Source organism: Peromyscus californicus, unplaced genomic scaffold, assembly GCF_007827085.1.
Source record: "Peromyscus californicus insignis strain IS unplaced genomic scaffold, ASM782708v3 Scaffold_24__1_contigs__length_46423439, whole genome shotgun sequence".
NCBI lineage: Eukaryota > Metazoa > Chordata > Mammalia > Rodentia > Cricetidae > Peromyscus > Peromyscus californicus.
Window position 1 is genome coordinate 28,050,443 of NW_026294535.1, and position 15,018 is coordinate 28,065,460.

The 15,018-nt window shown below is 46.2% G+C and overlaps 1 protein-coding gene across 2 annotated transcripts in view; it reads left to right on the forward strand.

Annotated features, from left to right (window-relative positions):
- E2f7 (E2F transcription factor 7) overlaps positions 1 to 15,018 on the forward strand; it is a 42,280-nt gene that overhangs the window by 6,078 nt on the left and 21,184 nt on the right. For both annotated transcript variants that reach the window (XM_052753312.1, XM_052753313.1), the window contains exons 3-5: positions 1,682 to 1,960; positions 8,572 to 8,740; positions 13,497 to 13,787. In XM_052753312.1, the coding sequence (XP_052609272.1) occupies positions 1,682 to 1,960; positions 8,572 to 8,740; positions 13,497 to 13,787 (739 nt within the window). The remainder of the gene's footprint in view (positions 1 to 1,681; positions 1,961 to 8,571; positions 8,741 to 13,496; positions 13,788 to 15,018) is intronic.

A 15,018-nucleotide genomic window follows, 5' to 3' on the forward strand; every position in this document is an offset into this window, starting at 1 on the left:
AGGAAAAGGCAGTTTCCTTCGACTTTGCTCCCAGAACGATGCTGTCAGCTGCTGCCTTTGACGTGCTCTGGTTTTCACAGGGGCTGCTGTGTGTGATGTCAGGCCACTGACTTCACCTCTATACCTGAGGTTATATAAACCAGAACAAACAACATTAGTACTGCCAAAGAATTAGCTTAGGGATTGATACGAGTCCAGGAAACCGGGTGTGACGTGTATTAAGCAATCCTTTCCCTGGAGGCTGCACCTGTAGACAGCATCGGAATGGCTCCCCAGCAGGGGCTTGTTACCAGACCTAAGCAACTCTCTCCCAGGATTGTTGCTTCCTGCCGCCGGGGTGTGAGACCTCATCACCTCCACCACTCCTTTCTTTCACGTTCCAGAACACCGGAGTGTCACCGTAGCTAGCTGGCGGCTTCTGCTGACCCAGTGGACAAGCGTTGGTTGTTTCTCCCGGTCATCTACCTCCTCACAGAACAAGACTGTTTTAACCCCTGATCAGCCAGGACTGGAGCTTACAGTAGCTGTAGGGGATAAACACATGTGCAGGGAAAGTGTGAGACGTCGAACCTTCCTCCTTTGTCATCCTGTGAGTCTCTGTTGACAGGAAGAGAATTCCACCAGAGGAAGAGAGAGATCTTTCCGGTTTTCCATGGTAGAAAACTTGAACCCTTTCTAATAATTGTCTAAGGCAGGATACATGAAGTATATGGTGTGGGAGCTGGTGCCCCTTCACAAACTATTTCAAGACTGCAAAAGTTGAAAAGCAAAACCTTGACCCTTAAAAACCTTTCTAGCAATTTGATCCCTCCTTTGGGGCGTCTAAGCTTCTGACCTGCTGGAGGTCTCACTTGTGGCAGAGGCGGTAGGCTGATTTAAGTAACGAACTCAAATGGTAAATCACGTGTGGTGGAATGCCAGGTGGCAGCGGCCCACACCTTTAATCCCAGCACTCGGGAGGCAGAGCCAGGCGGATCTCTGTGAGTTCGAGGCCAGCCTGGTCTACAGAGTGAGTTCCAAGACAGGCCCCAAAGCTACACAGGGAAACCCTGTCCCAAAAAAAAACCATTAAAAAAAAAAAGTCATGTGTGGTGGAAATTCGATGCTAGTCCTATGAGGTAAAGGTGGCTTAACAATGTGCAGGACTCAGGAAATACAAGACAAGCAAAAAACTAGTCCTTCGCTGTGAATGGTTGGAGAACATCAGAAAACTCTCAGGTTAGCTGACGCTGGTATTTTGCTGGCTTCTGTCCCTTTAACTTGTCCTGTTACTGGTGACTTCTGAACACTGAACTACAAAGGGGTAGGTGTTCTTGACTGGCAAATGCGAACTTGTAAGTAGGGCTTTGAAAAACATGGCCCCGAGGAGCAGAAAAGTCTCAACTGGCCTTCTTCGTTTCCAACTATTATGAGCGTCTGTTGGTGACAGATACGTTTGTGACTTCTCATACCGACACTTCATGAAAACATTTGTGTAAAAGGAGCAGCAGATATAACGGAGTGTCTCCTTGGAGGCGCTGTTCAGGGCTCATGGAGCTCTCTAGTTTTCGTTTATCCAGTCCGGATTCTTTCCGACCTTGCAGGAATGTTTGGATTTCTAAGTCCGGGTGGAACGAACTCTACTCTTAGCTGATGCCTGCCCTTTCCTAACCTCGTTCACCGGTCTCTTTTCTTTAAATAGGAAAATATATTTGTTGATCGATCAAGGTTGACCCCAAAGACTCCGATGAAAAATGAACCGATGGATCTGTCCAAGCAGAGAATCTTTACCCCAGAAAGAAGTCCCATTACTCCCGTAAAGCCGGTCGACAGGCAACAGCAGGTGGAGCCATGGACGCCCACGGCCAACCTCAAGATGCTCATCAGCGCTGCCAGCCCAGACATAAGAGACCGGGAGAAGAAAAAGGGGCTGTTCAGACCCATTGAGAATAAAGAGGATGCGTTTGTGAACTCCCTGCAGGTAACTAGCCATGCTCGTAGGACTTTGTGAGACTTCAAAGATTTCCAAGATTATTAAAAGGAAATAGGATGCCTGTCCAGTCAAACCCAGTGCTAATTAAACATGGCATCATTTTGTTAACAACTGAATTTTCAGATTCTTATTTTTCATAATTAATTTCTTTCCTCCCTTAACCAGACCTCATTTTAAAAATAATGTTTTAGTAATTTGATTCAATAAAGAAACTTGGATTGTTGGGTTTTTTTTTAAGCACTGCTGTGGATTTTTAATTTCAATAATTTTGACTGGGAAAGTTTTATTATTCTGTTTGATAGTTTGTGACTTTATTCAAGTTAGGCCAGTTTAATGTATTTCTTTAATTTTATCTGCTTGGGTTTTTTTGTTGGGAGAATTCTTTTTTATTTTGTTGTTGGTTGATTGGTTGGGTGTGAGGTTTTTGTTGGGGGAGATGTGTGTGTGTGTGTGTGTGTGTGTGTGTGTGTGTGTGTGTGTGTGTGTATGTGTGTGTGAGTGTACACGGGTGTACGTGTGCGTGTGCATATGTATTTCTGCTGTTGTAGCCACTGTTCTGTGGCTGTGAAGAGACACCATGACCAAAGCAACTCTTATAGAAGAAAGCATGTAAGTGGAGGCTCGCTCACAGTTTCAGAGATTCAGTCCATTATCATCATGGTGGGGAGCATGGCGCTGTACTCGACTCTGGAGAAGTAACTGAGAGCTACTGGCCTGCTGATTTGCTGGCCAAGAGGGAGACACTGAACCTGGCGTGGGCTTCTGAAGCCTCAGAACCTACCCGCAGAGACACACGTCCTCCAACAAGGCCACACCTCCTAATCCTTTTTCAACAGTGCCACTCCCAGATGACTAAGCAGTCAAGTATATGAGGCTGTGGGGCCGTTCTTAATTCAAACCACCACAGCTGCTAGTGATTCAACCCAGGGCTTTATACACAGTAGGCAAGCCCTCTGCCACCAAGCCACATGCCTAGTTCTCAATCAACGTGGAAGGCTCTTAGGCCGTCTTTAAATTGCATGCCGCAGGAAGATGTGGAGCTGCTCAATAAACAGCATATTCATACTGTTTTTAGAAGACCTAACAGTCGGTCGTTTTCCCTCCCACCAACCTTTTTCTGAGACCTCCCAAGAAAAATGACTTCCGGATTAGAGTCTTCTTAACTATTTTTTTCCCCTTTTTGGAGTATTTTTTTAAGCTGTAAAATTTGCCAAAATATAGAAATTGGGGGGAAAAAAGAGAGAGAAGATGTTACAACTTACAACTTGAAGCTAACAGAGCAAAATGAGTTTAATATATCACACGATATATTACCTACAACACGTGCCACCACCCACCACACACGCCACTGTCTACCACACATGCCACCACCCACCACACATGCCACCACCCACCACGCATGACACTACCGAGGTAGAGATCCTTCTGTGTAGCTAAATGCAAATCCTGCAGTTTAGAGAGCAATTCCTTTGCGCTTACTGCCAGAAAGTCTTTATCACTCCTCTTATATGTCTGGTCTTTTCCTTGGCCTCCTTTCCGTATTTTATTTGGTTTGGAAACCACAGGAGGCCCGGCTTCAGCGACCATGAACTCAGGTGGCACGTGAGTGTGGCTAAGTGCATTAGCTTCCGGGTCCAGAAAGTGAGATTCCGGGTGCTCCCTGCTCTGGTTTCCCTGGGATCTGCTCTTGGTCTGTTTCAGGCATACCCAAACATTTGTTGTTCCTTGTTTTTCTATTGATTAAAATACAGAAAGTGAAAGTCACCCAATGAGAGATGTTAATAATCTGTAACAAAGTATTGATACCTTCCTCTGGTAGGACTACTTGTTTTAGATGTCCCTAAAACAGTTCCATTTCTGGTTTCCTAACTAGACTTCATAAGATTTTAACTGATCCTTTACTATAAAGGTTCATGACCTTAAGTGCCTAAAATTTGAATGGCCATAAATTCAGGCTTTTTAGTATCATTGATAGACTGTCTTTTCACATAACATACCTTTAGTATATGATACCTTTAAGACTTGGGAGCCTTCCTCCCTTCCCCAAGCACAGAGAAGTATTAATTTATGTCAAATAATGATGCTGAATTTACCATCCTCTTGCTGTCTTTAAGTCACTCTATTATATATGATTATGTATGTGCTCTTATAGATTGTTGCTTGGGCTGTTCTGTTGGGGTTTCAAGCTTTGTAAAGTTGAAGCTATTATAGTGTTTGCTCATCTTGGGTTTGTTTGCTGTTTTTAAAGACGGGGGTCTCTCAATGTACCTCTGGTTGTCCTGGAGCTCACTCTGTAGACCAGGCTAGCTTCCAACTCACAGAGATCTACCTGCCTCTGCCTCCCAAGTGCTGGGATTAAAGTCGTGTGTTACTACGCCTGGCTGGGTTTGCTGTCTCAACCAGCACATTCTTAAGAATCAGTCATGTTTTTTCACAGTTACAGCTTTGCTTTCGTTACAAAAGCAGTGAATACCGTGACTAACTTATCTCTCCTGGCTGTGGCCACTGAGGTGGTTTGCAGTTTGGGCCCGATACAAATATACAGCTTGTTCATATCTCCTAGTGTGCGTGACTAGCATTTCCTGCAACCAGGGTTCTCAAAATACTATCTGGCAACCTCTTTGTTCCTAACGGATCTTTTCAGAGGGCTTTTTTTTTTAAATGTGTATCTGCTTGTCTGTATGTGTATCACATTCATGCAGTACCCACAGGGGCCAGCAGAGGCATCAGATCCCCTGGATAATACTAAGATGTCTGCCTGTTAAACTCCCATTCTCTTCTACACTGAAACTTGAATGATTAAAAGATGTGGACATTGTAACACATTAATACAAAAATGAGCATAGAATCCAGTTTTCTGTGACTCCGACGCTAAAGAGATTTAAAACAATATGTAAGCCCTGACCTCTCAACAGTGTAGCTGTCTCGGTTTATTTTCTACTGTATTAAATATAGACAATAGACAACTAGATAAAACTCACACCAGCCACCGCCTTGAATCCCAGCACTTGGGAGGCAGAGGCAGGCAAATCTCTGTGAGTTCAAGGCCAGCCTGGTCTACAGAGCAAGTTCCAGGAAAGCCAGGGTTACAGAGAAAAAAAATCTGTCTCAAACAGAAAAAAAAAAAAAAAAAAACTCAGAAAGCTCTCTGGGGTCCTCCGTAATTTTAGGAACATAAAGTGATCTTGTGGGTGCAAAGTTTGAGAATGACTGTATTCACCGTTAGCGGAGGTGCTGTCCTTGGCTGTGCACACAGTCACAGGTTGGTCGGTGCCACCTTGCTTCCCAAGCACCTGCCTGTCTCCACTAGGCATGTGAAACACTGATAATCCATGTCTCTAAAACTGTCACTTGTCCCTCTGTCAAGTTACTGGGTGGTTTGTGTCTTTCTGTGGCTCCTAAGAGTAAACTTCTTTCCATGTGACTGCTGACCGCCACGGTTTTTCCTCTTCTCTTTGATGCCTGTTTGTGTGTGTGTCGGTTTGTAGTGGATTGTCTTTCTCTCTCATAGTGATTTCTAGGAGATGGTTGTATATTCCTGACACTAAACTGTCATCAAGTACTTGTGCTACTTATATTACATATATCTTGGTTCAGTTGGTATTTGTTTTTTGTTTTTTTTTCCCTTTCTGTTGGTTCTCAGCTCACAAAGCTCTTAAGTTTAAGACGACTCTGTGGATAAATCCTTTCTTCTTTTTTTAAGATTTTTTTCATTCTAATTTTTATTTTTTTTTAATTCACTTATTGTGTGTGGCTGCTTCTCTGTTCATGCACCACGTGCGTGCAGATGCCCATGGAGACCAGAAGGGGGCCTCGCATCCCCTGGAAGTGAAGTTAAAATGGTTCTGAGCTGCCCCATGGATGCTGGGAACCAAATCTGGGTCCTCTGCAAAGTTAGCCAGTGCTCTTAACCACTGAACCCATCTCTCTGATCCCTAAAATCTCTCCTTTAAGGGCGATCTTTTGGGGACTGGAAAGATGGTTCAGTGCTCAAGGACACTTGCTCTTGCCAATGATATGAGTTGAGTTCCCAGCATCCACATGGTGACTCACAACCCTCTGGAACTCTAGTTCCAGAAGGTTCCAGTGCCTTCTCCTGGCCTCTGTGGTCAGTGCACATGTACACATAAGAAAATAAGTAAATAAGTATGGATGATCTTTTTGTATCTCTTTAATCTTTCTCTAGTGTAAGGTTAGGATCTTATTCTCCTACATTTTCTTTATTATAATTTGCTTTCTATAAGTCTTGAGTCCAGCCGGGCGGTGGTGGCACACGCCTTTAATCCCAGCACTCGGGAGGCAGAGGCAGGCGGATCTCTGTGAGTTCAAGGCCAGCCTGGTCTACAGAGCGAGTTCCAGGAAAGGCGCAAAGCTACACAGAGAAACCCTGTCTCGAAAAACCAAAAAAAAAAAAAAAAAAGTCTTCAGTCCTTTTGGGATTGTTTTTCAAATGTAATGTGAGTTAAGAACACAGCTGTTGGTGTCTGTCTGTTTTGTTGTCCGTACATTTTTCAGGAGCTCTTTCTCCTCCAGTTGGCAATGTGGTATCTGTCATGTCAAAGCACACATGTATGTGTGCTTCTGTTTTAAGAGCCTTTGCCCATTTGCCTGCTTGAGGCCAGCACCATCTTGCAGTAAGCTTTGCCAGCAGGCAAAGCCCAACTTCACCGGATTCTTAAGCTGTGTAAACTGTTCCTGACTTTTCCTTCCGTGGATGCTTTCGAGAGGCTGTTTGCTTTGGCTTTTCGGACAAAGTGTCACTCGGTAGACCCGGCTGGCCTGGACCTCTCTGTAGACCAGGCTGGCCTCAAACTCAAGGCGATCTGCCTGTCTGCCTCCTGAGTGCTAGGGTTAAAGGCGTGCGCCACCACCGCCTGGCTCTAGATTTGGGTTTTAATAGGAATCATTTGACTGTATTGATTGGAAAAGTATTAACCTCTCTGTGGTGCCGAGCCTCCTATCCATGAAAATGGCACACGTCAGCAATTGTAAGTGCTCTCTAAGACAGTCATTTTCAACCTTCCTAAATGCTGTGGCCCTTTAATACAGTGCCTCATGTTGTGGTGACCCCCCCAACCGTAAAATGATGTTGTTGTTATTTCATAACTGTAATTTCGCTACTATTACGAATCATAATATAAATATCTAATATGTGAGGTATCTGATGTTCAACCCCCAAAAGGGTTGTAACTCACAGGTTGAGAACCTCTGCTCTAAGATCTTGAGTATTTGCTAGATTTACTCCTATGCGGGGTGTTTACCCACCAACCCCACAGCTCCCCAGAGTTTTCTTGAGTGCGAGCAGCAGGAAATATTAGATAGAAGGATTTAGATTGTGGAGATAAACAGATAGAACATACAGGATAGTCTCGAGAAAACCTGGAACCTATTCCAACGGGCCCCGACTGTCTCTGCCCCAGGGTTTTTATAGAGACGCCAAGGGGTGGAGCAAAAGACCTCCTCCCCCAGCACAGCCAAGTGCAGACCATCTCAGACACCTGCACTCAGGCCCGTGGTCCTAATCATTCTCTGTGGGGACCTGCTGGGCCACGAGGGACCTGAAAACCGGCTCCCATACTCCTAAAAACCTTATCATTCTCATTGCTACTATAAATATTGTCTTTTCCACTTATTTCTCTTGCTGTATAGGCATACAGCTTGGGTTTAAAACATCACTTCTTGTATTCAACTCTCTTGCTAATTCCTCTTATTTTTGTAGATTTTTTTTGCAGTGAACCATCCTATCCTTTTCAGAACGAAAAGATTTTGTTTGTGCTTTTCAGTCCTTGCTTCAATTTCTTCTTTCTTTTCCCAACATATGACTAGGATTTCCTACATAACACAGAAGAGGGCCAATGACAAGGACATCCTTGTTTTCCTGGTCTTAAGGAAATACTTCCAAGGTTTCTCAGCTAGCCAGACATTAGCTTTTGTATTTTCATGAATGTCCATCATGCGATTTACCAACAGCTTTTTTCTGGATCTATTGAGATAATCTTACCACCCTTCTCCTTTGGGTCTGTCTATTGAAAAGCCTTTGCTTTCCCCTGTAGACCTGTTTAAATGTGGGTAGAGACAAGACCGTTACTTGAGTATACTCAGAACAGAAAAGAATTTGACTCATTGGCCTTTGTGGGGTTTCACCAAGATTTGGTCCATCTTAAATATGTGACAGTTTCACAGGTCACTGTAGCTCATGTTCTGTCAGTAACAGTCACCCAGAATCTCGAAAAGCAGATTTTGATGCAGCAGGTCCAGGATGAGGCCTGAGATGTTACTACATCTCCAGCAAGTGCCTGCCGCTGCTGCCAGGTCCACCCACCTATGAGAGGCAAGGGTAGAGCGACCTGCCCAGGACAGACGTTCCTGTTTTACAATTGTAACCATGAATTGTCACCATGAGCCTCGTGTTGTGAGCAAAAAAACAGCTTAGTCCAGAGAAGATAATAGGGAAAGCGTTAAGAAAATCGGACTAGAAGTTGTTTTCTCTGGCATCTTGAATGGTGTGGATTGGGACCGCTTTGCCAACAGCTTAATAACACCCAAAATTAAGGTGGTAACCGTGGCATCTCCCCCCTCCCTCTGTCCGCCCTCTATAGCTCGATGTCGTTGGTGATGGCTCTGTGGACGACTATGAAAAGCAAAGGCCAAGCAGAAAACAGAAGAGCTTAGGACTGCTGTGCCAGAAGTTTCTGGCTCGCTATCCAAGTTACCCCCTGTCAACTGAGAAAACCACCATCTCCCTGGATGAAGTCGCCGTCAGCCTCGGTACGTGTCGTCCGATTAACCGGAGACCTGTCGTCTGTGACGGTGGGAAGCGGGTCACCTTGGGTGGGCCAGAGGCATCAGGGAAACCTCCTCACTTAACAGAGGGCGAGGGCAGGGGAGCGGGCAGAGCCGCCCCCATCACCACCCAATCTCCCTTCCTTGTGCACAGAGTTCAAGGAAGCCTAGACCCACGGGGCCAAACGGGAACTCCGGGGGTTTCAATCTTAAAATTGTTGGGTGGGGCTACAGCTCAGGGTAGAGAATTTGTTGTGCATGTACAAAGTAAAGTGGGTTTAACTACGAATACCATACATAATACCACACCGAAAGAAAATGTGTTTAATTGCAAAAGGATTTGGAATCTAAACATCTAAGCTGGGTCTGATGGCACATACCTATAATCCCATTACTTGTGACATACAAGTAGTAGAACTGTAAATTTGGGGCCAGCCTAGGGTACACAGTGAGAAAATTGCAGCTATCTTGCTCCTTATTTTTAATAATGCTTCAAAGAATTTGGAGCTAGTGTTCTTTCCTGTATAAAGCAAAAAAAAAAAAAAAAAAAAAAAAAAAATGGAGAGCAAGAGCATGATGCCTGAAGCCCAGTGCCACCGCCTTTGCAGCAAGCCCTGTCAGAACAGAAAATGCACATCTGGACAGAACTCACACAGCTATGCTTCCTAACAAAGAAGAATGCATATGTTCATGTGGCAGGAGCGTGTGTAATGTATGATACCCGCACAGCTGCAAATACGCGTACAGTTGCTTTGGATGAGAGACCCCTAGCGGTCAGGGGCTGTATTTCAGGATAATTCAATTGTTGACATTTTAAATAGAAATCACGCTAATCTGGAGGTGTACAGGGGTATGTATCCACTTATTTAAAGGGACACGTTCCATGTGGGGGAGTATTTGAAGGGATAAGCTAAATGAATGTTAATAGTTTGTGTTTCATAGCTGTCTGTCTTCCATAGCCCAGAGAAACATGCCAGAATAGTGGGCTGTCTGTAGCTAGAGTTTTCCTGCCTGGCCCACGGTCAGGGCAAATCTCTCTCACCTGCCAGTCCCACATCAGCTCAGACCCGACCAAGTAAACACAGAGACTTATATTGCTTACAAACTGTATGGCCGTGGCAGGCTTCTTGCTAACTGTTCTTACAGCTTAAATTAATCCATTTCTATAAATCTATATCTTGCCACATGGCTCGTGGCTTACCGGCATCTTCACATGCTGTTTCTCATTGTGGCGACTGGCAGTGACTCCTCCTCAGCCTTCCACTTCCCAGCTTTATTCGCCTCCTTGTCCCACCTATACTTTCTGCCTAGCCACTGGCCAATCAGTGATTTATTTATTGACCAATCAGAGCAACACATTTGACATACAGACCATCCCACAGCAGGCTGTCAGTCTGAGTTACTTGAACTGATAGTTGAAAACATTCTGGCTGTTGGAAACTGAGGCAGTGGGCTAGGCTTTGGGTCAGACAGGCTCGGCTCTGAACTTCCCCAGCTTGTAAGAACTTTGAGAAGTTATTAACCTTTCTTGTCTGTAACATAAACGGCAGAGACCACACAGAGTTGAGCTAATGCCACTAATGTGCTTAACTCGGTCCTGGCAGGGATCATGGATAACAGTCCTGCAGAAAATGAGGGTTAACTTCCAGATCACCCGGTGTCCTTATTGGGGTCCATGAAGTCTTCCTCCGACCCCCACGCCCCTGCCATGTATTCAGCTTCCATGTGGAGGTTCCACACTGGTGTTAGAGCGGAATACAAGGATGAGATGTTTAGGGGGAACTTACAGTCCCAGGGAGGACGAAGGAAGGGATGACCCGCAAATCACGCCACGTTACAGCTTCCTGGAGCTGAACTCCAGAGATTTTCACCCACAGCAGCCTCCCAATGCCCCATGACGACACAGACCTGCTAAGTAAAATGTGTTACCGTCTCTTCTCATGCGAGGTTGACAGTTAGTGTCTCTCCCTAGAAGCTGTTTTCCTCGGTGATCATCTCCCGGCCTTGAATCCGAACCCCTTGCTCCCTAATTAGAAGACCGCCATTTACGCAAAGATGTGCAGAGTTTCAAAATGTTGTTTCAAAGAGTCTATGCGATGCAGATTTGACTCTGGTGTTAATGAGTAAGCATTTAAAGACTTGGGAATAACTTCAGTAAATAGAAAACAGAACAGCCTTTGATTCTTTTTTTCCCCCTTTGTTTTGTTTGTTTGTTTGTTTGTTTTTTTGAGACAGGGTTTCTCTGTGTAGCATTGGTGCCTTTTCTGGATCTCGCTCTGTAGACCAGGCTGGCCTCGAACTCACAGAGATCTGCCTGGCTCTGCCTCCCGAGTGCTGGGATTAAAGGCGTGCGCCACCGCCGCCCGGCACAGCATTTGATTCTTATTCTGAGCTGTGTTTGGTTCTCACTCAGTTCCTAGGGAAGGAGACTTAAGAAAAAAATAGTAATCATTAAGTCCTTGTATGGACAACTAGGACCATGAGGAGAATTAATAAGACCACCACTTCCATACAAAACCAAAAGAAGGCAGGATGCCCTGGAAAACCTTCCCCCTCAGCAAGTCCCAGAGGAGCCTATAGGTCTTGAGACCTGTGAATGGGACTTTAGGAGCCCCGCCCCCTAAACAGCAAAACTTGAGCATGATTGAAATGATGAGTGGTTAAGCCGGCCAGGGGCTGCCACCTTTGGTGTTTACCAGAACAACCTATCAAGTGCTCATTTGTACATTCTGTCTTCCCTTCAGAGCAGTCCAGATCTTCGATCCTTTTCCCTTGCGACGCCTGGCCACTAGGTGGAGACTCGACAGCTTAAACTAACACAACAGGCAGGCATATGGCCGGCCCCGGGGTGTCTCAGTTGCGTTCACATGACATTTCTAATGGGAAGGTTTATGAGATAGTGCAGGGCGTGTTAATATGTGGAAACAGGCTGGAGTAAAGAACCAGACGGCCCGAGACAAGAGGCTCCTGCCAGGGCCTTCTAGCAAGCAGCTGGCGCCAAGCCTGGGGTAGGGGACAAGCCAGACAGGGTCGTGAGTGGAAATGTTCTGATGGACCGTGAAATGCCTCTTCGTGTGTGTGGTGAAGCTCCTCCTCGGTCCAGAGTTGCCTCTGTTAGTCGACGTCTTTCTTATATCCCTGAAGAGCCCAACGCTACCTTCTTTGCTGAGTCTGTGTCTGGAAAAATGAGACAAATGGAGCGTCTTTAGCCGGTTGGGGTTTTCTGCAAAGTGCCTGGAGGCTTTAGTATGGATACATAAATGAGAGCAGAGGGAACAGCAGGCCTAGGGCCTGTTATACAACAGAATGAGTCATGGACCGGAGATGTTTGAAATCTGCCTCCACTGTGACTGTTTTAGCGGGGGTTTTAGGTAGCTCCAAATCATGCACATATTTAGACAAAATGAACAGCTGTTGAGGACCCTTTTATGCTCAAACTTAATTATTTTATAAAGGTAGGTACTATACTGTGAAGAGGTTAAGTAACTTCCTAGCGTGAACCACTTGTAAGGGAGAGAGTGAGGATTTGTGTCCAGGCAGTCTGATTCTAGAGCCTTCCACGCTCAACCAGCACACGTATGTTCAGTAATTAGAAGAAAAAGCCTGGTTGGGGGAGTGCAGCGAAGGGTGTGAATTTCATGGTGGGCCTCTGTGCTCTATGCAGGTAGGTCGCAGGGTCTGGGAAAGACAGCGCAGTCCGGCGGTGTTCTCTGGAGAACTCTTCTTGGTCTACCTCTAGCATCCAGGGTCCAGGAAGCAAGAGAGCCTGGGGCATCCGGATCTCGGGTCTTCAGGGTCCTCTCTTGGCCCTGCCTTGTAGGTGTGACAGTTACTGAAGCCTCAGTGGGGGTTGGAACTTCCAGATCAAAGCTGGAACGGCTACCCACTACACAAGATCCACCATCCATTTTCCTTACCATACTGTTCAGAGTTAGTCTATTAACTACTTGTTACATCATTCAAACTCCCGCCAAAGGACAGTACTGTCCAGTGATGAGGTGACAGTCTGTTCTATAGTCCTGTGATGGTTAATCTTGGCTGTCAAATGTGGTGACAGGATTTAGGCTCTTCACAGGGACACACCTCTGGGTGAGCCTACCAGGGTGTCTCTCCAGAAAGATCTGACTGAGCAGGGAAGACCCACCCAGAATGTGGCGGCACAGTCCCATGTGGCAACGGTCCCCAGCTGTCTAAAATGAGAAAGACAGGCCCAACGCCAGCTCCATCTCTTTCCACTTCCTGACCTTAGGTGCAGTCGCTGTCTACCATCTGCCGCTGTGACTTCTTCACCATGATGGACTGTCCCCGTTCTTTACGTAGCCCTTGTCAAATATTTGTCACAGCCATGAGACAAGGAACTAATGCAGGGCCACCAATTAGGAACAAGTCACTAGCACCAGCCACTGTGTCTAATAGGGCATGCTGTTGGCATACCGGCAAACCACCATAATGTGCATGTGATTTGCTTAACGGTCTGAAAAACGTGAGTGTTGTCCTTGCCACATAGATCTGGCCATCTCAAGGGGACGTTACCCTAGATGTGTCTGAAGGTGGATCCCAGGAAGAAATCAGGGGGTCTGTTTGTGTCTTCCTTGGATGGTCTTAGTGATTATTCACAGTTGCTGGGCATTAACTTGGACCTCAGTCACATAATTCACAGAAACAGCCCGGGCCCGTCAGGCGTGGATAAATCAGAAGTGTTCGTTCGCGTGACGTCTTTTGCCTTCTCCTTGGCACACAGGTGTGGAAAGGAGACGCATCTACGACATCGTGAACGTGCTGGAGTCGCTGCATCTGGTCAGCCGGGTGGCTAAGAATCAGTACGGTTGGCACGGTCGGCACAGCCTGCCTAAAACCCTGAGGACGCTCCAGAGACTGGGAGAGGAGCAGAAGTACGAAGAGCAGATGGCCTGCCTCCAGCAGAAGGAGCTGGACCTGGTGGATTATCGCTTTGGAGAACGCAGGAAAGATGGCTCCCCGGATCCCCAGGATCAACACCTGCTCGATTTTTCTGAACCCGACTACCCTTCCTGTGAGTCCATTATAAACTTGCGAAGAGTGACGAAGGGAGTGATGGTCTCTTAAAAAACTGATCGCTAAGGTGGGAAGTGCCAGTTTAGGAGCCCTGGGGGGAGATGCACTCTCACTCTGTCTATGGAAGGAAGGCAGAGGGCGGAAGGCTCCTGGCTCAGCTGCCCACTTCTCCTTACTTGTGGCAGTAGTCCTTCCGGTCAGAACATGTGAGCCCTAGAGACTGACGGCCACGTCCCGTTTGCCTTTGAGACGTCACTTTATCTTCTCAAAGCGTTTTATTCAGTTTCTTCTTAGAGTGAATACAGGCCCCAGTAGCTGAGTCTGTTAAGAAAGATAAACAACCCTGGGTTCCCCTTGGTGCTGTTTAAGTTTATTTTTAATTTTATGTCTTCCTTGTTCTTCCTGTACCCCAACTTCTATGTCTCGCTGTAAACATTGATACCCATCAGCCCTCATCCCCCCCTGTTGTGAGGATGTCACACACAGGCATCACTGACATGCTGCCTTGCACTATTGGACGCTGAAGGACGGGTAGATGGTGTCCCTTAGGTCCACAGCTTCATGCCTTTTAGCTCTGCCCCCTGAGGAAGTACTTGTAGAACCAGAGGAGGCGATCATCTATCAGGATTCTCTACCTGCCATCCACAGGACCCCAGGGATAATCAGTGTCCTGTTTGTGTAAAGGGAGGCACCAGCTCTGTTAGGGTACCCTCTAGACATTGTGATAACAGAAAAATGGGCTTCTTGGGCTGAGAAGATAGAGAGCTGAGGACCTGAATTCAGAACCCCAGTACCCTAGTCAAGTCAGGCATGGTGGTGCGTGCCTATGACTTCAGCACTGGGGGGACGGAGGTAATAGGATCCCCCGGACTCACTGGCCAGTCAGACTAGCTGAATCACTGAGCTCCACGTTCTGTGGGAGACCCTGTCTCAACAAATGATACGGAAAAGCAGTTGAAGAAGCATGACATGCCCACCTCTGAGCTCCACCCGCCTGCGCAGATACCCGCCCCACAAGAGCATGTACACCCATACACATGGACGTGGACAACGCCTAAATGGAGTTCTTGCTTTTAAGAGAACCAAAAACAACTCCTGATCCCTACCCCTCTCCTTTTATCTGTCCACATTAATCTTTTCAAAGAGTCGCTTAAGGAAGACTGCCATATGGCTTCTATTATGTGATATAAGTATGGAGTGTTAAGAGCAGTTGAAAAATCACAGTCGTT